This window comes from Xiphophorus hellerii, chromosome 9 (assembly GCF_003331165.1).
Source record: "Xiphophorus hellerii strain 12219 chromosome 9, Xiphophorus_hellerii-4.1, whole genome shotgun sequence".
Classification (NCBI taxonomy): domain Eukaryota; kingdom Metazoa; phylum Chordata; class Actinopteri; order Cyprinodontiformes; family Poeciliidae; genus Xiphophorus; species Xiphophorus hellerii.
Genome location: NC_045680.1, coordinates 20,245,061 through 20,269,050, shown reverse-complemented (window position 1 = coordinate 20,269,050; position 23,990 = coordinate 20,245,061). Strand labels below are relative to the sequence as shown.

The window sequence follows — 23,990 nt, the reverse complement described above, 5'->3', positions numbered from 1 at the left end:
AATGTACAGTATGTGACTGAATTGAAATGACTGGCGCTAGTGGTAGCCATGGATACTGATTAAACCGTAAAAGGACTTTCCGAACTCAAGGGTCTTTACATTACAATCACTTCAGATAAAGTCACTGCACTCAGGAGATTTCCATTGGTCCATTCGCTGTGAGCCTACAAGCACCAACTGGCTGGACCTTTGTTGACTTAGCTCAGTAACTTTGAAAGGGGTAAATGTTAATTATTTTTATAAATATATAAAGATATATAAATATATCTTTATATATTTTATAAAGATATAATAAAATAATTATCACTTTAATTATTTTATCATTAAAGTGATAATGTTAATTATCACTTTAATCCCAAAGTGAAACGTTTTTCACTTTGGGATGAAAGTTTTTTTGTGTGTGATTTTTGTTGATTGTGACTGATTTGCAAAAGCAATAAAAAGGGTAAAACCTCCATGGGTGCGAATACTTTTTATAGACACTGTAGCATCTGCATTACTTTCTCTAGTAAATCCTACATAAAGAACAGGGATTTCTTTGTTTCAATTGAAAACTTTTCATCAAAGAGGTCAAAGGTCACATGTGGGGTACCCCAAGGTTCAATCCTAGGACCCCTTTTATTCAATATTTATATGCTCCCACTAGCTCAGGTTATAACAGGAAATAATATTAGCTACCATAACTATGCAGATGACACACAGCTCTACATTACGATGTCACCAGGTGACTCAGAGCCCATCCAATCACTGAACAGATGCTTAGAACAGATAAATGTGTGGATGTGCCAAAACTTTCTCCAGTTGAACAGAAACAAAACTGAAGTTATTATTTTTGGACCTAAAGAGGAACGATCTAGAGTCAATGCACAGCTTCAGTTATTACAACTAAAAACCAGCGATCAGGCCCGAAACCTGGGAGTAGTGATGGACTCTTACCTGAACCTCCAGAGCCACATAAAGACAGTTACAAAGTCGGCCTTCTATCACCTGAAGAACATTTCCAGGATTAAAGGACTAATGTCTCAGCCAGATCTAGAGAAACTCATCCATGCATTCATCTTCAGTCGTATTGATTATTGCAACAGCGTCTTCACAGGTCTGTCCAACAAATCAATCAAACAGCTGCAGCTGATCCAGAATGCTGCTGCTCGCGTTCTGACTAAAACCAGGAAGATAGAGCACATAACACCAGTTTTAAAGTCCCTCCACTGGCTCCCTGTAGCTCAAAGAATAGACTTTAAAATACTGTTAGTTTATAAATCACTGAACGGCTTAGCACCACAATACATTAAAGATCTGCTGTTGTTGTATCAACCTTCCAGACCTCTCAGGTCTTCCGGTTCTGGTTCTGCTCTGCATCCCCAGAACCAGAACCAAACGAGGAGAAGCAGCTTTCAGCATCTATGCACCACAAATTTGGAACAAACTTCCAGAAAACTGTAAAACAGCTGAAACACTGACTTCTTTTAAATCTCAACTAAAAACCCACCTGTTTAGAATTGTATTTGAAATGTAATCAATTACAAATTTATGGATGGAACTTGACTTAATGCTTTGTTTTGATTATTGATTCTATATTGCATTGTGTTTCTGTGTTTGTAATGATGTAAAGCACTTTGAAATGTCTTGCTGCTGAAATGTGCTATACAAATAAAATTTGATTGATTGATTGATTGATAGTAGATCATGAAAATCAAACAATAACTCTAGATATTGATTAGTTACTATAGGAACTGTAATGCAGTGAAAACACTCTGCAGTCATAACATGAAATGCATATTCCAAAGTTATGCAAATTGAGAGTTTATAAAGAGGTATTGACAAAACAATTTGGTTTCCATGTAGAAAGTGCATTTAATAAAAGATAAAAGCCATTGTATCCATCTAATCTTTAATGATTACACAACCAAAAGAAGCAGATATTATAAATACCCCCCACATCCCAATCCATGTGTCCTTATGACATGTACTGATTACTTAATCTCAGCCTATTCTTGTACAAAAATTACAAGTTAAATAGATGGTAAAGTCCATCTAAACAGCATTCATCAGGACGTATAAAAATAAGTCTCATAAGCAAAATAAATAGATGCACTTGCCGAATGCATAGTCCAGACAATAAGGATTTCATTCATAATTTCACAATGTGTTCAAGTGCTCTATGAAAGAAAGATAAAGTATGGCGTCAGCATACAAACAGAGAAAAGACTGCGTACTTCATTAGCCTCATTCACTTAAGACTCAAGAACCTTTCAGGGAGACGCTTGTTATTGCACGGCGATGGCATCACAGTTTCTCTAAACAAACTCAGGAAAACAAAAAGCATGAGGTGATCTTTGGGTTGTTCTCCCGCGTCTGTCCTCTGTTGACTAAACGCCGTTCTTCACCAGTTCGTGGACTCCGCGCTCGTCGATCATCAGGGTCGCCTGAAACTCTCGTCCCTTCACCAACTCCTCGAGACCCTTTAAGAAAAAAGGAAAAAAAGAAAGGAAAAAAAAAAGTGGAAAACTTTGTCAAGCAGTGATTTGGGGACAACACCTGGATTTTCTGTTAAATTCTCCTGGCCTCACCTCTCCAGCGTAGGAGACCAGCGGAGAGATCTCGCATTTGATCGGAAGGTCGGTTCCATCCTTGAGGCTGCGTCGGAGAAAGAAGCGTTTTCAGAGGAAGGAGAAAAACAGAAGCAGAATGAGAGACGGTCTCATGAAAGACAGAGGGACGGTAGCTTAGAGAAGCGGCAGTAAATCCTGAAAAACAGCTGGGCTTTTACTAAGGCATGTGATTAGAGATCAAAGGTAGATAATCAGATGTTCATCGCAACCAGTGATTAGTACTCTGACCCGTAAAACACATCCTCCAGAAGCAAACAGATGAGTGCCTGGCAAAGTCTCCACCCAGTGCTTCTGAAATACTGGGGGCACTTCACACAAACCCTCACTCATCTTGCCCGCTTCACGGTAATTATTCCAGACAACAATCACAGATCCCACATCTGGAGAGTCAGAGGTTGAGCTGCAAGTGAAGGTGAATGACTAAAAGAGAAGCATTAGGAGCCTTAAACACATTCGTGACTCCAATGAATGTCAAAGAGGCACATGCGTGTGTTTTTACAGTATCTATAAAAAGCTTTCAACTCCTTGGATGTTTTTACCCTCTTTATTGCTTCTACAAAATGAGTCATGATTGACAAAATGTCTTTTTTCATAGGGAAAAAAAACCCTAGAAAATAAAATATTTAATCTAAATATAAACAATTTCATTGATGTCATATAGATTTTTTTCTAATTTTGCTTCTCAAATAAGGCAGACTTTGTTGATCAGGATTGATTCGTAGAAGCAATAAAGAGGGTAAAAACATCAAAGGGGGTGAAAATCTTTTTAGGCTCTATATGTCTGAGCAAGCCAGTGAAGTTAAAACAAGCAGAAAACAGATGAGCCTGTAATGATCTTATAAACAAATCAGCAGGTTCAGAGTTCATTTAAAGGTTTGACAGACAAGAGGAGTGGTTCCCATTACCCAGCATGCAACAGGTGCGTACGTCCTTTACGCACACAAGAGTCTCAGCACAGGCCTTGAGAGGATAAATTATCTGCCATCAGATCATTATGACAGAATACCAGCCGCTACTAAACTAAAGTAGATCCTTCATAACAACTGATACGGTCCCTTGAAGTATTCGCACCTCTTAAACCTTTTTGTTTTCACATGTGCTAATCCAGCCTCAATCCTCAATGTATTTTATTGGGATTTCTTTGTGATGGATCAACATAAAGTAGCACATGATTGTGAAGTGGAATGAAAATGATGAATTGTTTTATATTTTTCATTGTAAATTTAAATCCCAAGAGAGTGGAGCACATTTGTAATTAGCTCCAATGACTGAATAATTTGTAGAACTATCTTTTCTTGTAATTATAGCTGCAGGATTTCTTTAGGCGGCACGACTCTACTGGGTCTGCACATCTTGGAGACATAAATGTACGTCTGTTCTCCAAATTGTTCCCTAACAAACACCTAAGGCCTTGTTGACTTTTTAAAGTTACCCCGGATTTTATTTAGGGGTATAATGTTAAAGGGGTCTGAATAAAAATACGACAAAATATTCTCAGTACTCATATTTTAAAAACTATGCAGTGTTTACACTTCACAATCATGAGCTACTTTGTGCAAGAAAAAAAAAGAATCACAATAAAATACATTTTTTGAAGTTTAACAATGTGTAAAAAAAATAACGTCCAAGAGGTACAAGTACTTCTGCAAGGAACAATGAAAAGAAAAAAAAAAAAGCTACTCAGTGGAAATGAAGGAAGTTGATATAAAGAATCAAAAGTGTTAACATCTGAGCGAGAAGATAAAAGAAGCCAAAATCCCGTCACCATGCACTCAGGACAGCAGGGGAATAGTTACTTTCTGTTGCCATCATCTGTGACACTCCCCGCTGCTCCGTCTCTGGAAACATTGTACGGGACACGCAGGTGCAACACCGAGCATGAGAGAAGGGGAAGGGGAGAGAGGGTGAAGCTAAAAACAACAAGATGTCTAAACACACAAAACACATCCAGGCCGGTGCGCAGAGTTACACAGGGTGAAGAGTGTCGGGAAGGTGGGAGCAACCAGGAAGAACCCACTTTGGTGTTTGTGCTCCACGCTCCGCGGCTGCTTACCTGGGTATGGCAGGCACGCGTCTGCCGTTCTCGTCGATGAAGTGGCCCCCGGCGTTCAGGACCCAGCGGTGGTGCAGGGACATGAGGGCGTGTCTGGCAGTGGTGGGCGTGTCCTTGCCGTCCTGGGTGTCCGCGTTCTTCAGCGGGGAGAACTCGTCCTCCCGCAGAACCTCGTACACCACGAACGTCCTTTTTTGGGAGAACACGGCGTCACTTCAGCATGCAAGCACAACAAGGAAACAGCAGGGCACAGCTGGAAAAGACTGGGAGGACTTTTATTCAACAGCTGTGAACCCAAGGGATGAAAATTGTCGAGCTTTTTGTGTTTTTTGAGACTACTGTTTGGGAATAGCTGAAAGATATTTCATTCGTTGTACCACAGATCATTGGAGTCGGTTATTATGTTTTAAGTAACGCTGGTATGAATGTTCAGCTGCTCATTTATAAGAAGTCGATGGTTTGCACAAGTATTCCTACCCCTTGAATCCTGTCGCATGTTTTAATATTTAAGCCACAAACATCAAAATAATCAATTTAATTCATAATTGCGGAGTGCAAAGAGAAAGACTGGTGCTTTCCGAGCTTTTTAGCATGAGCACATCATCCGAGTCATTACTTTGTGGACTATAGATCTTTTTTGCATTTCTCTACCAGCTTTCCACACTTAAAGACAGAAAGTTTTGGCCATTCTCTTCGGAAAGATGGCTCAAGCTCAGTCAAACTGGATGGAGAGCATCTGTGAACAGCAACTTTTAAGGCTAACCACAAATTCCCATTTTAAATTAAGTCTGTACTTTCACTGGGCCGTTCTAATAGAGGAACATGCTTTGATCTCGTCCAAAGTCTGAAGTTTTTTGTCACGCAGACCAAAAAAACGTCGAAAGAGCTTTTGGGCAACAAAATTGTGTTTTTGTTTTTAATTTTTTATTTTTTTTTAAAGTAATTCAATTTTACTTTCTAAAACATAAACTAAGCCTAGAAAATATAAATGAAACAACAAAGCTGGCAGATTTTTGCCAAAGTGGCATCTGCAATATAAAGCCAAAACATGCATTTTGCACGTTTACCGTTTTGAAAGAAATAGATATGATGTCCTATGTTTTCGGGGGAAATGTTTTCCATTTTCTTGTTATAAAAATGTTTTGTCCATTCTCAACAACAAGCATGAGGATTTGGGTCACTCTTGCAAAATCCTCACTATATTTAGCCAATTTTAATGAATGAATGCATCAAATGTTCTTTTGAGTAAAAGTCACTGAGTGTTTTTTGGTCCTATTTAGTAGAAGAGTAAATTGAAAGCTAATGCCATGGACAATAAAACCAAATACTTAGTACTGTACCCCACATTTTCCATTTTAACATGTTTTTAATTTGTCTGCATTGTTTTTGAAAGGGTGTCAATCTGCTGTATTGGCTTATGCATGAATTGCCAATTTTGTAACCCTTTCTTCCTAAAACCAACCCACTGTATCTCTGACTGGATGTTTACTTGTCCTGCTGGAGGATAAATCTCTGCCCCAGTCGGAAGCTTTTTTTCTGTTTCCAACAGGTTTTCTTTCATCTGCCCACCAACTCTGATCATATATACTGAGAACACATTGCAAACATGTCAACTCTATTCACTAAAATGGATGATTTTAAATAAGAGTTAATAACAGGGGATGTATTTAGAGTTATCAGAGAAAAAAAAAAAGCGGGTGAATACCAATGGTAGAAATGTCAAACGTTTCATATTTCTATTTGTGAATTTTTTTTTTTAATCCTTCCAGTTCACAAGTATGTGCTACTTCTTGGTGGTCTACTATAGAAAACCTCGTTAAAATACGTTGAGGTTTGTGGTTGTAATGTAACAGAAGGAGAAAAATTGTTGTTTACAAAGCACTGTAGCATTGCTCAACAGTGAGGATCATCAAAGCATTCGGTCAGTTTGATGCTGAAAGTTTTGTTTGCTGTCAAAGACCGAGACCCGAAAGACAAATGCAGACGTCCCCAAAAAAGTGCTACAAGCAGAACGCATAGTGAAAAATGTGCATAAAAGGATGTTTTAGAAGCTCAAGTTATGATTTTCTCAATCATATGTTTCAAAATTGTAGTTTCTCCTGTTTAACCCAGTACTTATGACCAACAGGTTTTCATGAACAACATCCTGAAATAAGCATCCACATCGCTAATGTTTCCAGCTCATTTCATAGGAGCATGAAGACATGTGGGTATCATAGGCTCACTGCACTAAAACACAACAGAAAACGACATTGGACTTAGCTGCACCTAATGCTGTGAGGATCTGAGAACAACCATAATTCAACAGGCATTTTTAGAAATGTGGCAGCTAGGAGAGCCGACCCATCTGGATTCTACTAAAACTGTCAGGGTGCCAGTCCAGGCCCGACTCCGAACCGTCCTCAGAGCGGCAACGCAATCGTTCCTCATCTGTTTTCATTTTGGAACACAGAGCATTTGTCTGCTGTGTGTTCCCTGTCAGTCAATCGCTACTGCCGTTCTGTAATTAAACGCAAATTTTGATTAGCAGTCGGATGACTCAGAGCTGATGTCATGAAACATTTTGAAGAGGAGGAACGAGCAAACAGCTCGTAAACCTTCATCCTCCTCCTTCAGAGAGTTTGGCAGACTTGGCCTGCTGGATCAGACTTCGGAGAAATGTCACGGCTGAGGGTGAAGGATATGGTTGGGGACTGGAAAGAAAAAAGAGGGGGATGGTTCCTGGATGCAGGAGAGTTAAAACTTTGGCTAGGAGACCCATAGGTGACATAGCCACCTCTCATCTAGAGCATACATTAGCCACTATCTTTAGAAACTCAGCTGCTACTCACTTTGCAAACTGGAAGATGTCAAAGACAAACTTTTCCATTTTAATCCCGTTCGGTTTCTCCGGTTTGATGAGCTGACCCTGATCGTCCACAAACGGGATCTTCTTCTGGGCAACGTGGTGCTGCAGCTGGGGTTCATATTTCCTGGTAATAAATAAAAGATTCTGTATTCAGACATCATTCTTGGTGGAACTCGTTAAAAACGTTCGGGTGAACAGGAGGAATCTTACTGCACGACGTCTCGCAGGAAAGAGAAGCTGAAGAAGTGGTTGGCCACGTTCCCCGCGTTGAACATCAGGCGGCCGTCCGAGCTGCGCTTCTCAGCCGTCGCTAGGGTGATCTCGCTGTACTCCACCACCTGGTAATGCCCGTCCACCTTACAGACCACGCCCACAGCCTCGGTGGGATTGGTTTTCTCCACCACCTGAAAGCGTTGGCAGATATTTATATGTGCAAACAAACCCTGGGAATCCACGCAACACGTCAACGGGAGAGTTAACGAGAAGCTGCAGAAGACTTGAAGCTGGAGTGGAGGTTCAACGTCCAGCATGACATCAACCCTAAACCCGCCTGCAGCCAGAGTTGCATTGGGAGGGGTTTGGATCAAACAAATGTGTTAGAATGGTCAAGTCAAAGCACAGACCTCTACAGATTCCCACAGTTGAGAATCTGTGGGAAGACTTTCATGTTCACATGTGTACGCCATCCAGTCCGACTGAGTCTGAACTATTTTGTGAAGAAAATATAAAAACTTTCAGGCTCCAGGGGTGTAAAGCTGGTAGAAAGATTGGCCAACACACTTGTGCTTGTATCTGCAGCAAACAGAGGCATGAAAAACCACGTTTCATATTTCTTTCTCTTCACGATTATGAATTACTTTGTGCTGCTCCATTACATGCTTCTAGTTCACTCATGGTGACAGACTGACCGCTACCAGATTTCCTTCCTGCCCACAGCATCACCATTCACATTGACTCTTTGAAGATATGAGTTACAGCAAAATTTAATTTCCTTTTGGGGATAGATGAAGTAGTTTTCAGTTGAATCCCAATAGAATGCACTGACGTTTGTGGTTGTAACAAATTGTGAAAGAGTTCAAATAGTATGAATACTTCTTTGAAGAACAGCTTAATAAACCATCCAGAAAATAAAAGATCTTGTGGTTGAACAATGCAAACAACAAAATCTTATCAAGTATTTTTGCTAGTTTCTAGTGTAGATATCTTACTAGACTTTATATATGACCAAACTAATTTACAATTAACTTTTCAGTAAGATATAAGAGCTTGTCTTAAGTCAGTAATTCTTGAATTTTGACATAAAGTACTAGCTCCACTGGCAAATTATTTCACTTGTACCAAAACATGTTTCCAACGTTATGAGAATCTGTCAGTGGAATTAATTCTTTTTGTCAATATTCAAGAATTACTGACTTCAAACAAGCTCTAATATCTTGCTAAATCAGTTTGGTCATATTTAAAGTGTGCCAAGATATTTGCACTAGAAAATACGGAAAAATACTTGGCAAGATTTTGTGATTTTGCAGTGAAATAGGTGTGAAAAGACTCCGAAAGTGACAGCGGTGGGCCTGTTTGTTAAACTTTACTCAAATAATCAGCGCAGTTCACCTTTTTTAGCTCCATCTGCTCTAAATGAAGACAGACCTGCCTTCATCCTAAAGTTGGTTGCTAATGACAGAGTTTAGTTATGATGAGGGGGTTGTTGAACGGGGGCCGGGGGGGTTGAGAAGCCACATAAAACGTTAAAGGCTCTCCCAGTAATTTACGATGGGAGAGACTCTGGCTTGATGCACTTCTTCCATCTCTGCTGCACCACATTCAGCAGATCACCATCTGTAGCTCAGCCGCATCTTCAGATGCAGCTGAGCTGAGCACAGTAACATTTTACTGTGTGACCTCGATCATCCTGATGATTGCAACTGTGGCGTAACTCAAGAGTCTGTCTTAACAAACTCTGGATGCCTTTCACAAAAAAATGACGTGCATAAACTGATGTGGAAACAGTGGAAACAGTCATAAGAAACAGAACAAAGGAAGTGATGTTGACATTGAGTTTTGATGTGGTAACCATGCTATGTCATCGTTATTAACTATATTCATCATCTGGTATTACCCAAGCCTCTGCTTTAGAGTCCATTTCTTCACATAGCAATAAGTCGGCTTGTCTTTAAAACGCTCAATAAAGTTACTTTCAGCGCTTGTAACTCCATACGTCATTGATCGCCTTCATATTTTTTTTCCCTTTGAAATCTGTAAAGTGACAGTTCATAGATGACTTTCTACTTCATCCATCCATTTTCTTACATGCTTATCCCACTGGGGCCAGGAGGGGCGCTTGTGCCCATCTCCGGCTGTCAACGGGCGAGAGGCGGAGCACACCCTGGAGAGGTCGCCAGGCCATCGCAGGGCAACACAGAGATAAACCCCTTTCTACTTTTTTTGATTAATTGATTAATTTAGGTTTAATATGGTGAGTCAAAGTCCCTGTTATAGATCCTGAAATCACAGATGTTTGTCAAAAAATGTAACCCGCCAGCTGTTCTTTAGCAGAAATGCCATACAGGGTCACACACTAATCACAATCTGATTAGAAAGTCCAAAGCAAAGAAAGTGTTTATGGTTGAACTCCCACTGAATGTAGACATATTTAAAGGGGCAGTATTGTGCATTTTCCAGGCACATATTGCCATTTTATAGCACAGTCAAGTAACTGTGTTACTTTCCGTTGTTAGAAAATTGCTGCATAAGAGAAATTTGACTTTGCAAACTGACGCCTTGAATTTTTTAAAGAAGCTCCTAGTCTTTTCGACACTCCATCATCAGAACATCAACCCAACAATGTCTCCCCATTTTGCCGTTTACAACCGTTCCTTCCGGCGTTGGACTGAGAAGTAGTCGTATAATGAGATGCGCAGTTCCAACAGGTGTTTGCTAATTGCTGCTGCTGGTCTTAAGGATCTGGGTGGGGGAGTCATGGAGGAGGGGCGCTCTATGTGATGGAAGCTCGACTGCCGACTTCCTCTTCAAAGGGTTAGCAATGTTGAGTTTTAAATCGTTAAATGTTTTTTGCTTGGTTTCTTCACCGAAATAATATCTAAGCATAACCATACGAGTGGACAGGGTGTGGCGTATGAAACACACCAGGGTTTTTTTTTCGATTGAAAACACTGATTTTGAGGAAAGCGAGAAGGCTGAAAGATTCAAAATATAAGCAAAAGAGCATCAGGTTTTAGTGAGCTTCACGTTTCTGTACCCACTACATATTTAAATCCTACACTTCAAAGCAAGCGCAGAAATTACTATTAATACTTTATTAAAGTTCACAAAATTCCTACAAGCAAATCTGTCTCATGATTAATATCACTATTTGACTCTATAGAAAAGAAAAACTGTTTAGTATAAATCCTGTAAATACGTATAGAGTATGATCAAGAGAGGAACTGACAAGCCTGGACCCAAGGGTCTGATGTCTGATTGACGTGCAATATTTACAGCACCATCCACCTTTGTAGGCATCCCTTAAAAGTTCCATTTATTTTACGGTTTCGTACATATCTTTGAATGCAGTGGTACGATCTCGCAAACCATAGCTTTCAGAAAACCCATCCTGGACATCAAGCAACGTGAGGACGATAGAGAGTGAGGTAAAATAATAATGAAAAAGAAATCTGCGCCAAACTGTGCTCCAGGACGACTGTAAACATGCAGAAGCTGCAAAACTCAACAAGAACCAGGCACTTTGGTCTAGGATTGAGCTTTTCAGCAACAAACACTTAGGAGGCGTTGGCCTGAAACAAAAGGTCAATTTATGGCTAACCACAAATACCTACTGTCTAGCACAGCGAAGGATTTGTGATTCTCTGGTACTGCTCGTCTTCCTTTTATGTTTTTTCACTAAAAAAGGTTTTATTGTATTGGGATGTGCTATTTGTCTTAATAACTATTCCTTTAACGCTCAAACAAAGAAAAAAAGTTATATACCTCACGTAATCTCAATGACAGAAAGAAGAAAAAAGTTTCCCGAAGAGCTGAAAGAAATTCAGACGAAAAATGAGGTCAGCAGCTCCACCTGGTGGTGAGTTACTGAAGGTGCAGCGAGCACACCACACCTTTAATTACACATTGTACCTTGGAAAGAAATGAAGAGCATGTGTCCTTGCTGGCACCGACTGGAAAAACTGGACTGACGAATCAGAATGGAGTAGACTCGACTACTCCATTGCTCTCTCGTCACGTCCAATACACAGGTTATTAGCAGCACTGGGTGATCATTGATTATCCTTGAGCTCTTGTGCTGTATGATACGTTCTTGTCTGCTGAATATGACATAAAGACACTTTATGAGAGGAGGAAGAAACCAGGTTCGCTGCTGCGTCAGCTGTAGTAAGTTGCTTTTAAAAAAACCATGTGCTACGGAGATGCTTCTTTGTCCATCAATAAATATTGGAGCATAAGTGTGGTCGAAGACATTGTTCATATTTTAAGACCTGAACATCTCTGCAACACATCCACCAATTCTAACTAGAAAGTTTCATATTTGCTTCTGTATCTGCAATGTTGAACACATGTAATTTCTGATTTGTCAAAGAAAGGCTTGTTCTTTGTTTGAGGTGTACAAACGAGCTCTTCAGCATTCTTTTATTTAATGCTTTCATTGGAATATGAACACGAGACAAAATAATCTTGAACTACAAACCAGGCAGATAATTAGCTGTGGGATTTGTGAAAGAAACTCTAGCCAGTGAGAGGACCTTGGGCTTTGTTCGGCTGCAGATCTTACACGCTTGAACCCAGCTCTGTAACATACTGCAGTGAAACCTATAAAGTTTATAATGTACCTTTCAATACATTTAAAAGGTAGGGGTTACGTCTCATAAACATTGTTTTATAAATCATTTATGCAGGTCACCATAAAAGTCTATGGATAAAAACCCACATCATGCTTTGCATATTTCTACTTCTAAAACTCTTTGACCGACCTTAGCTCCGCAGTCCGCTCCCTTCTGCACACAAAACCCAATGAAGGTGGGATCGGCCACTTTGACCAGGATGTTGTCGACACAATACACATGAATGAACTCGACTCCCCTCCGCTGCATGTCGTCCAGGATTCCCTGGTTCCCAAGGGCTCTGTAAAGACCCCCGTTTCCATCTGAAAAGCAACCACACAAAATGGCTTTGAAAAAAAATGCTCATAAGCAAAATCCCCGTCCAGTCAGATCAATTAATCTTGTAGTCACCAATAATCTTTGGACCCACCAGGAGCCATGGAAAGCTTCCCCTTGCTCTCCAGGATGATCTTTCCAGAGTAGTCCATTGCTGGCAGCATGCCCTGCTGGAAGAAGATGACATTGTTCTTGTCTAAACCAAAGTATTTATGTTGTGAGAAGAAGTCCTTGGTGGATTCCATCGTCCTGCCGCTGGTCATGATGTACCTGAAGGCAGCACAGAAAGAAGATAAGACTTGGTTATTTAGGTTACACTGGCAGGTACACTGAGAAAAATAAAGAGGGCGGAGAGAAGCCTTGTTTTTTGAACATAAACTGAAGACATTGCTCATTAGAAAGCAATGTAAGAAGCTTTTTTTTCTCCACAAAAGTGAATGTCAAATGTCAGTTTTCAAAGATTTAAAATCAATAATGAGTGAGACCTAGCACTAACCTCTTTCTAATACCATTTTCCCTTTTCAGACAGTAAACTACCCTTAGATCTGCTGTCCAGGGAGATAATCCTATTCCAGCTTTCTTGATTGAGTTTTCTTCGGCGCCTACAGTGATCTGACCCAGTTATTCATCACACAAACATAACTGGGGCTCATTTACAAAAAGGACAGGTGGCTGTTTGTTAGACTTAGTCTGTCTATTTCTCTTTGGATAAGAAAAGAAAAAAAAAGTGTCTCAGAGCCAGAGTCTCACCAGGGAACACAGCATTTGACTGTTGTCTTTTGCTCCGCCAGCTGCTGCAGCTTCAAAATGCGCTCCGCTTGGATCTGAAAGAGAGTTTTGTGGGATGGCAGCCCGACGTCGTACATGCCTTTAGGGTAAGAGACCCCAAGTCTGGTTCCCTGACCCCCCGCCAGCAGTAAGACAGCCACTTTACTCTGAGCGATGCAGTCCAGACCTGAGGGGGAACCAGAGCACAACAGTTTGAGTCTTTGCATGAAAAGAGCCAAAGAATCTTGACTGAAATGTTTGACCATTCTTATTTGCAAGCTCAAGCTCAGTGAGATTAGATGGAGATCAACTGGGAATACTAAAATTTATTTCAGTAAGCATCAACGTTAAAATCTTGCCAAATGTTCTCAACTGGACTAACATTGGCCGATCCCAACGTTAATGTCGATATATCGTTCATTTTTAGTTTTTCCTTGGAACGCTTCCATTAGACCAGATTTTGCAAATATTTCCATTTTCAGATCATGAGATGCTTTGAAAACTATTTTAGAACCTAATTGCTTTAAATATTTGTCCTGGATAACCTTTGACCCGTCTGCTGTTTTCCTTGGTCTTCATAATGCTGTTTGTTCTTAAATATTCTCAAATAAACCTCCGAATCCTTCACAGAACAGCAGGATTTATACTGAAAACAGCTGGATCCACAAGATCCAGCTGCCCTTTCATTCACTGTTCACAGTAACGTACAGGCATTCATGTTCATTACTGTGACATGCATGCCTTCATTCATGTCACAGTAATGAAGGCAAAATAAAAATGCTAGTCTCTCTCACTCTTCAGATGTCTATTGCTAAATATTTTTAAAAGTGGTTTATCCTTTTATTTCCACTTCGCAATTGTCTACAAATCTTTGGATTAATCACTCTAAATCTTAATAAGATGCATTGAAACTTGTAGTTGTAATTTGATAAAGTGTGGAGAGGTGTAACTACGTTTGCACAACCTTCATTTATGATCTCTTCCATTCCAACTCTCTAATCTTCTTGGACGCCTTCAGAGCAATTAAATTGTCTTTGCAGGGAAATCTTATATAAATCATGATAAACTTAACTAAGCATCCATAAAGTTTACCATTAACCATCATTCGTAAATAAACTTTGAAGATGTGACATCATAGGCAGGATGTGAACATTGAACTCCTACATAGAAACTTTCAAATATATTAAAAAAAAAAAAAAAAAAGGAAATAAAACGTTTTTGACCTGACACAGCAGGCTTATCTCAAGTTTACTACCAGCTACCTGAGTCAACAATATTTCTAGCAGCTGGTGCCAAGGGAGAAGTTTTACACCACGTATTGGGAGGATCAGCTAGACTTTGACTGCTCTCCCAACATATGAAGAGTCCTGCACAAACACACATACACACACCACACCCTGCACACACAAATGTGGTCACGACATGGTGAGATGACTTCATGAATAAGGGTCAAGAGAGGCAAACCCAGTGACGTCAGCCCCAAATCAGAACCAGATGTTTTCTGCCCGATCACATCTCCCGTTACTATTGGCCGCGAAAATAAAAGAAATAGATCCAAGTGATTCATTAGGTGATCGAATCGTCTCAGCAACGCAGGAATTGCGCAAAGAGTCACATTAAGTACCCAATTACTCATATTTTGAAAAACCCCTCAGAAGCAAGACTGGGGCGAAGTTGAGTCTGTAACAGCATGCGGTGAGTAACTGGCTGGTTTTCCTGCTGCTCAGGGAGGGCTTTGGCAAGTAGATGCACTGAAATTGTGTGAATCTGGAAGTGGGTTCTCTGAACTTTCCTTAAGTAAGAAATCAGAAAAAGCACCAACCCATGTCCATCTCACTTCATCTGGACTGCCCTGTGATGCTTTAATCTCATTAAGCTTCCCAGAGTTACACCAGTAAATTGGTTCCCTGAATCATTAGGCAATGACCTAAAAGAAACTGAGTTTCAGCCTCTTATCTGGTAGCAGAAAGTGAAGACATTAATCTTAGCTTTTGCTGCTACATCATAATAAAGACAAGAAACAATAATATAACCTTTTCCTGCTTCCTTACTGTCTATTGAACAATAAAAACTCAACAATACACCTTAGAAGGAGGAGCAGGAGGTAATCCCATAAAACTCCTGATTGAGCTCACCTTTGACCTCCCAGTCTTTCAGACTCTCCCTGTCCCTAGTCACACTCCCGAGCACCTCCCGGGGCACTGGCTCCATGCGCCCGTCCATCTTCTCGTGTTTGGTGCTGCTGGACGTCTCCATGGCGCTCTTGAAGAATCCGTTGATTTCCAGAAAGTCTATTCCCTGAAGATCCTGGAAAAGCTCCTGCTGGTCTTTGGGACTCAGCTCCTTCCAGAACTGGAGGAGGTGAGACTGGCCCGCTTCAGCCAACTTCTGCACAAGTCCACTGGTGTTTGGGTCCATGATCAATAATGATTTGGATGAACTCTGCCAAAACACAAAACAATACAAACATGTATTTGAGTTGTTGTTGTGACTTCCAAACAGGCAACCATTGGATTAAATTGTATTTCAAGAGGAGAACTAAATACATTTAACTCCAAGTCTAACTGGGGTTTTAAAGAAGGAAACAAAATAGAGGTTAAGTTACAATAAGATGAACTGGCGACAGCTCAACATCCAGTAATTAATTTTCAAGTGAAACAATTACTTAAATGACTGACATTATTCGCCTGAGCCCACACCCACAACAGGCAGCTTGTTTGAGAAGGAAATACTCCCTTTACTGGAGACGAATGGAAATATGATGCTGGAGGGATGATGTTGCAATGTTCCATGCAGATTTAGGTCTTTTTTTTTGTTAACTGAAACCATAATTTTAATACATATGACTTGACTCATAAAACTTTTAACACTTGAACGTTTCTTGGAGTAGGGCTCTGTCTCAATGTCAAGTTAAGGGTTTACAAACACACAGGAAGGATGCTTCGTACCAGACCTAGCAAAGAAACTAAATACAAGCAGGACTGGCTTTATGAAGCTCTATTATGTCCATTAATTGTACTAATTTATTAAACGTCATTTATCAACCTGCCTTACCAACAGCGCAGACATGCGATTAGGACGCGGGTGCCGAGCACATTTATATTAGCCGCTAAATCATCGACGGCAAGCGAAAATAACAGTTTTGTGTAAATATTACAGAAGAAAAATAAAAACAAACAAACTCTCACCTCTCTCACAGACTCTCGTTGACGTTAAGAGCATTAATATCAGCGGCTGTGTGGTTCCTGTCTTACAACGCTAAGCTACGACACCTCCCACCGATCCACGCCTCCAGCTACGTCACGTATAACGTGGCAACAGCGTGAAGTGTGTTGCCTTCAAGTGCTCCTCGTAAATTTAGTAGTCGTGAGAAGACTGAAAGATGCGCGAACCAAACTGCTGAAATTTGAAAGTTTTCTTGTTTTTTGTTGTTGTTGTACCATGTCAATGATTTAGAAATCAAACTAATTTTAACATTAGACAATAACCTGAGTAAATACACAAATTGTTTTAAAATAGTGGTTTTATTTATTTTAAATAGAATAGAATAGAATAGAAAAATATCATTTATTGTCCCACCATAGGGAAGTCCACGTATAAAGGGCTGAGTACATTTCTGTTCCAAGTGTTGTACTGTAGATTAATGAAAAGGTTAAAAAAAAAAGTAAAGAAATAAATGTTTTTTATTTAATCAAACACACCAAAAATCTTTATTCTGGGCCTTTTTTCCCCAAAATGAAATGACACATTATGTTAATCATTACATCTTACAAGTTGATTGTCCCTAATATTTTGCCGACCTTGCATAGTTGTAACTGTGAAACTCGGAGTATTTTATTATTTTATTATATAGGTATTATACTTTTACTGCAAAAATATAATAAAAACTCACAGTTACTGCTTGTGTCACATATTAACCATGGTTCTGCAACTGATTAAGATTGCATTGAGCTGCAGGGACCCAATAAATTAGCATGAACTTGTCAAAAGTCGCCACCCTATGGCACGTAAGGAAATTACTGAGAAAAAATATACATTTAAATTTCTCTTTAATCATCATGTCAACATTATTTTACAGGGGGGAGTCGGACGTATTCATCACTTCAGATCTAGTTTAACTTGCAAACACCCACAAATATATTTGCACAATTTTAACATGTATGCAAATATATGTTAAAATGGAAACAGATCCGCCTTGTTCTGGAAATCTTTTTTTTTTTTTTTTTCCATGATAAGACCGGGGGAAATATTTAAATCAAATACCAGATTGCGTATGAAGGTTTCTTTTCCAATTTTTTTTTTTTTTTTACCAACAGCTGGGCTTTGTGACAGTCAACAGATTTATGAACCGTTTGAAACCAGTAACGGTCACAGAAACGGCTGGTTGCGGCGGAAAACTTCACCGGGATACACAAAAGATTTTTTTTTTTAAGAAAACATCGGAATTGACGAAAGAAATGCCTTCAAGAGAAGCTCCAGTTTCAAGAGAAGGTCCCGTTTCGGTAAGACCAGCTGGAAAGTAATTCTTTTTTTTTCATTATAAATACTTATATCGTATTGAAAGCGAACAGCTGTGCCGAGGCCAACGGTTGAGCTAACATAAGGTACCTGTTAGAAAGGAGGAAACAGAATAACGTCTTAACAATTTGTTAAAAAATATATTGTTTTTGACAGAGGGTCAGGGTGGAAGTTCAAGAGTGATTCTGCAGAGCATTAAGCGGATATTTTGTAACCAATTAATAGAGTGACGGTTTTATTGGTGATTGCAGATCCTGACCCTGATCGGTTCACATCATCAACGTCCAGTTGCCCAAACCATAAAGTCCAGTTTGAGACCATCTTGATAGTGATGTCAATGTTTCCTCATCCTTATCTTGTGTTTTATGAAAAAGTTTAACAAGTTAAGGTGCATAAAAATTATCAAGCATTTTAAGTGAGCTTTCTATCATTTTATGACTGGAGTTGATACCAACCACTGTCTATGCCTGGTGGTCTCCTCTCAGGACATTGAGAGAAGAAGGATGTGTTTGGGTCTGGTGTGGATCTCCTGCAGTCAGTGGGTGGGAGGGTAGAACCTGCGCAGGTCACATGTATTGCAAAAATACATAATTCAACATTTCTTTAATTGTTAAGAGAACATTTCGGATACACAGAAGGCCCGTTTTCCTTTCTGCTTTAACTTCATATTTTGAGGCTATTTTTTTGTAAAGAAATAGAAAACATAGAACTACATATGACTGTGTTCTCTGGTTTAATAGTCATAGGGGGAGGAGAGCTGAGATTTTAAACAGCAAGGAAGCCCTTATACCTGCCTCCAAACATTTCCATAATGGATACACAAAACCCTAAAGCAAGCAAGTTTGGAAATGAAGTAAGTCTATTTTTTTTTCCCTTGGCCTTTTGATTTCAGACAGCAGATTTAACTTATCGCTTAACAGTTTGCTAATTGCACTTCTTGCCTTGTTCAGGTCTATAAGAAGGAGAGAGAGGAGCGGAGAAATCTGCTCACCTCTTCACACAAATACATGTTTGAAATAATTGCATGTGAGCTATCTTTGACCCCATCGGCAGTAGAGGAATTTGTTTTAGATTCTCCATCCGTAAGTCTTGCTTTATGGCTTTGCCTTCAGAACAACAATCAAATCGGTCAATGAAAGGGAGGGAATCTTTGTATGGAGTAGCTGGTGCTGGATTGTGATTATGGGCTGGTATGAGTTTCTAATCTAATGAAAATCTGGAACGATAACCCAATGTAGAAGTTCGGTTGAAGTTCAAGCATTTACAGGAGACACCTGATGGTTTGGGGGCCGAACTGAGCCCCCAAAGTTCGCTCATGCCTTGGGTCGGTCTGGACAACAGTTTCACCATTGTCCTTTGGCAACTTTGAAAATATCGTTATCGAGGCTGTAAAGTCCTTGGTTTAAAGTGTATCTTTGAGTGCAGCTGAAAGGGGAACTTTACATACACAGTTGTACTTTTTTTGCAGTATTTTTGCCCCCCTTTCCCTCATATATTTTGTGTTGTGATGCATAGATTTGTATGTACAGTACTTTACAGTCTCTTCATAACGAGACTGTAAAGTACCGTGAAGTGATAATGAGCTGCTTAGTTATCGAGTACAGGCAGATGCCCGACTATGTCAAGCTGCTGTGTCAAACATCATGAACGCATCATATGTGATACAGTATTGCATTGCGTGCATCTTTTTTTCTTTCACTTTTTTGGGTTTGATTCGATGTTGTCTCTAAATTCAGAAATTTAGATTTTGGTTGGATTGGTATTTGATAGCTGCATCTCTGCTTTTTGTGTGTTGTGGACATGTTCTTACCATGTTTTGCTTGCTTGTTTATTTTTTTTACGGCATAGCTGGCTGCTTTTGATCATTTCTTCGCTGCTGGAGGTTGTAAAACGATCTCCTTTGTCTACCAGGAGTCTGACCCCCCAGGAGTAGGTAGGATTACCTGGAGAAGTCTGCAGTGTCAGACCTGAGTCCATCTCCTGTTCATTTTTTTTCATCTTAGGTTTCAAATTTTAGGGCTATAATTAACTGATTTCAGTTTTCTAAAACAGTAGTTGTTGCTCATGTCACTCACTTAGGCCATTTTGCACTTGGTTTCAGAATGTGGGCGCACATATCAGGGACTTGCCGCACTGGAAAAAGGACGCAGGCTGTTTTTAGCCGATTTAAGCAAGACCTGTCTGACCGGCATCTGCTGCTATTTTGATCGAACAGACGTGAACGATCCTGTGACTCCTGAAAAAATACATGAGGTAAAATTTGATGTAGTTTTTCTCTGTGACTTTATTTGTTTTATTTATTTATTTTTGTGTGTATGTGCAAAGTTATTCTAGTTTTTAAGGTTCACTCATGCAAAGTAGGTAGATAGTTAAAGTGCTCACTCCCTGTTAAACGCGAAATAAATGATCTTATTTTACGTCACAATGAGAATGAATGTTTCACGCTGTAAAAGAGAGAAAAAAAATACAATGTTAAAACATACATGTTCCCAAAAGTATTTGAGTCATTCACCATTGCTATCAAAATAAATAATATTACCTACTGTATGTTTATTATGCTTCTTCCATTCCTTCTCACAGTTTTTTTTTTTTTTTCTGAATGTCTCATAGCAAATTTGTTTCTCTGTGATTGATGCCACTGAGGGCCTCCTAAAAGGATTAAGGAATGCCTATGGATTTCTGCTACCAATTCTTGAGGCACAGGACAGCTGGGGTGCATTGGACCAGTCAAAACACGGGGAAAAAACAAAAAAGTTGTTCTTGGATAACTTTAAACATTTTCTGGGCACGCTTGATGGTAGGATTTTTCTTTTTAATTTTCGCTGCATATTCTTTCAAGTTGGCTAAGTGTTAACAGACAAAAAATACATGTATGTTGAGAAACTACAAAACTCAAACAATACTTTAGTAGAATTTATATATATATATATATTACTTTTTGTCTGTTTTACCAGACCTTCAAATAAGAAACACCAGTGTTGTTCATTTGAGCAAACCGTCAGGTGTCAACTTTTCCAAACTGACGTGTCTTGAAGAGATGAAAGCCGCAGCTTCTGACTTTGAGGAAGTGCAGCGACTGGAAGAGATTCTGAGGCGCTGGTGCAAGGAAATTGAACAGGTTTGTAATCACAAACATTTATCTGTGATGTAGATGTCACAGAACTGCCTTTGATTAGTACTAGAAGTGGTTAAAACAGTATCCACAAAAGACGAAGCGTTAGTTTAGACCGGTAGTGGTATCTAAGCTTGTAACCACACGTAGCAAAATTGACAAGTTAAAATTACTAACAGGCCTTAAATTTTTTTTTCTACAAAGAGATGCAAAAAACATTTTTCTATAAATTCTTTTGACCTGTTCAAAAATTAAGTCATTTTATTGAAACTACAAAGTATTCAGATTTTCATAGAAAAGGGATTTGTAAATCACAATTGATCTAAAACATATAACATCATTTAAAGAAAGACATTTAATTTTCCAAGTTATCTGGTTGATATTTTGTTGCTTTAGTAAAATGCTTCGATGTATTTTCAGGAACAACATTTAAATCTGCTGTTAAGTAAAAGTTTGCAATCGTATGTACTCTGAAATTACAATAAAAGCAAACCAAAAAAAAGCTTATAAATAGATTAATACTCTGTGTTGTACCTGATATTAAAAAAAAATTGTCACTGATAATCTTTGCCTGAAGATATCATTGAAACCAGCCCCCCAAAAATATTCTAATGGCCAAATATAGACCTGATCATACTTTGGATACCCCTGAGTTGCCTAAAGCATGTAGAAACCTAATTGCTAGTTAGAGCCTCCAATGCGTCATTGGGTCCCCAGAAAAGCTTGAAACACAGACCGTACATCTAAAAGCTTGAGATTTAAGCATAGCAAATTAAACATGGTCCCCCAGATTCCACCAGATCCCTTCTGAAATGCTGTTGGTGGTGGTGAAGTGAAGTTCTTTGCAGGAAGCTGGGGCCCAGATCAAATTCTGCTGAAGGCGAAATACAATGCTGAATTACTGTGATGTCTTTTATTTTTATCATGACCAGGTCCTGACTGAGGATGATCAGTTGAGGAAAATAGATGCTGAGGGACCTCTGAGCGAGTTAGAATACTGGAAGAAGAAGCACTCAAAGTTCAGCTCCATCGTCAATCACATGAAAAGTGAAGAGTGTAATGCAGTGGTAATGGTACTCCATATACGCCGTTCCAAAATGATAAAGGTAATATAATAAGGTTAAGTATAGACTATAAAACATTTTGCACCGTGTAAAATTTTCAGTGTTTTGAGGTTACGTTCTAACTAACTAGGTTCTAAGAAAGCCGTATTTCTGTCAGGAAGATGTTTTAGCTTGGGGCTAAAATAACTGATATAAATAACTTAACATACCCTATTAACTCAATCCATATCCTTGTGCAGGTGTGGCGGGATCTGGATAAGAGGATAACAGATCGTGTAAATGAATCAAAAGACTATTTAAAATTCCTGTCCACACTGGAGAAAGTCTTGCAAGCACTGTATAACAATGACCCGGTATGTACTTTAAGCGATTTAATTAAGAGCTAGAGCTCGTGTTATGATACATTGAATGAAAATATTTTTAAAGGGGGAGTATGACCTAAAATTGACTTTTTTTTTTTGTTTTAGTTTATTATGTTGCAACATGTTGCTTTGATTTTTTTCATGCACGTTTGAGAGATCCCACCAAGTGTTGACTATTTCCACAAAGCTCTTCCTTGGGGCTGCAGTCCTTAGCCAAGCTTCCGCCTCCCGTCCCATGTCTCTTCACTCAGCTCTTTCAGGCTAGCAGCAGCAGCAATTAGCAAACACCTGGGACAACTGCATATCTGCTGAGCTCATCATAGGAACTACTTTGTGCAATGCTCTGAAAAATGGCCATAAACCGCTTAAAGGAGAAACGTTGTTGTGATGACCTCCTAAGACGGAGTGTCAGAATAGGAGCTTCTTAAAACTTAGACTTAGACTGACTTTATTGTCATTTTGCATGCACAGGGTGTATACAGAACGAAATTTCGTTGCATACAGCTCAGGACAGTGTTTTGAGGTTCCAATGTTGTGAGGTTACTCCAGAATAAAATAAAATACAGTATAAAATATGAATATAAATATGAATATAAAATATAAAGTGCAGGACTGACAGTAAAATGGAAGTTACTTAGCTATGTATATGTGCAAGGTATAAAGTGGAGACCAGTTTTTGAGTGCAGTCCAGTTAAGAGTTCAGCAGTCTGATGGCAAGTGGGAAAAAGCTGTTTCGGAACCTGGTGGACCTGCACCGGATGCTGCGGAACCTCTTTCCAGAGGGCAGCAGGGAGAACAGTCCATGGTGGGGGTGTGAGGGGTCACTGACGATGTTTCAGCTTCGGGACACGCAGCGCTGGGAAAAAGACAGAAGCCCAATTTAAATGTGTTAAATTGCATTTTTAAAACACTTAAAGGAAACATAGTTACTTGATTTTGCTGTAAAATGGCACTATGTGCCTGGAACATACATAATACTGCCCCTTTAAATACTCAATTTCTTTCGGCCAGACCATATATATTTATTAACACTTACATATTGTTGTTATTTAAACTTAGTAAAAGGATTAAAAACTTTTCATTTTGTGTGCAAGAATTACATAATTTAAGATTGTACTTTGTTGAATTAGAGATTTAACAATCTCTAATTGTTAAAATGCACCAAGATAAGTTTTTATTTGACATGCAATTCATAATGTGCATTTCTCTGCCACGTAGTTGTACTACATGTTAGAAGGAAGTTCAACCCTTTCAGAAATTGTTGTCTTACAACCCTGTGTCTGCACATAACACTTCTGTATTATAAGTTGTTCATAATTCCAGGATTCCCTGATAAAAAGTGTGCATAGTCTCGTCAACGCCGTTGAATTAGTTCACAGAGTACCACTGTTCCGCAACATAAATGAAAAGATGCCATCACTGTTAATTAAAGTAAGTGTGTTACTATTATTATTTAAGATTTCAGTTGTTTTCTAAAAGTTAACCATT

The 23,990-nt window shown here is 39.2% G+C and overlaps 2 protein-coding genes across 3 annotated transcripts in view; one reads left to right on the top strand and one right to left on the bottom strand.

Annotated features, from left to right (window-relative positions):
* Positions 1 to 1,790: 1,790 nt before the first annotated feature.
* Positions 1,791 to 16,763, bottom strand: uap1 (UDP-N-acetylglucosamine pyrophosphorylase 1). Of its 2 annotated transcripts, XM_032571621.1 has the most exons (11): positions 16,635 to 16,763; positions 15,582 to 15,888; positions 13,429 to 13,633; positions 12,773 to 12,948; positions 12,493 to 12,665; positions 7,724 to 7,917; positions 7,497 to 7,637; positions 4,666 to 4,854; positions 4,409 to 4,450; positions 2,571 to 2,637; positions 1,791 to 2,462 (listed from the first exon to the last, which is right to left on the bottom strand). In XM_032571621.1, the coding sequence occupies exons 2-11, from the start codon at positions 15,862 to 15,864 to the stop codon at positions 2,370 to 2,372; spliced, it is 1,563 nt and encodes a 520-aa protein (XP_032427512.1). In that variant the 5' UTR covers positions 15,865 to 15,888; positions 16,635 to 16,763; the 3' UTR covers positions 1,791 to 2,369. The 2 variants fall into 2 exon arrangements, with proteins under 2 accessions (XP_032427512.1, XP_032427513.1); XM_032571622.1 differs by lacking the exon at positions 4,409 to 4,450.
* A 1,987-nt stretch (positions 16,764 to 18,750) lies between these two features.
* Positions 18,751 to 23,990, top strand: part of LOC116725515 (dynein heavy chain 8, axonemal) — a 41,080-nt gene continuing 35,840 nt past the window's right edge. The window contains exons 1-9 of the mRNA XM_032571616.1: positions 18,751 to 18,817; positions 18,915 to 19,046; positions 19,813 to 19,897; positions 20,066 to 20,217; positions 20,575 to 20,761; positions 20,919 to 21,082; positions 22,009 to 22,182; positions 22,380 to 22,493; positions 23,826 to 23,933. Coding sequence (XP_032427507.1) covers positions 18,776 to 18,817; positions 18,915 to 19,046; positions 19,813 to 19,897; positions 20,066 to 20,217; positions 20,575 to 20,761; positions 20,919 to 21,082; positions 22,009 to 22,182; positions 22,380 to 22,493; positions 23,826 to 23,933 — 1,158 coding nt within the window. The 5' untranslated portion in view covers positions 18,751 to 18,775. The remainder of the gene's footprint in view (positions 18,818 to 18,914; positions 19,047 to 19,812; positions 19,898 to 20,065; positions 20,218 to 20,574; positions 20,762 to 20,918; positions 21,083 to 22,008; positions 22,183 to 22,379; positions 22,494 to 23,825; positions 23,934 to 23,990) is intronic.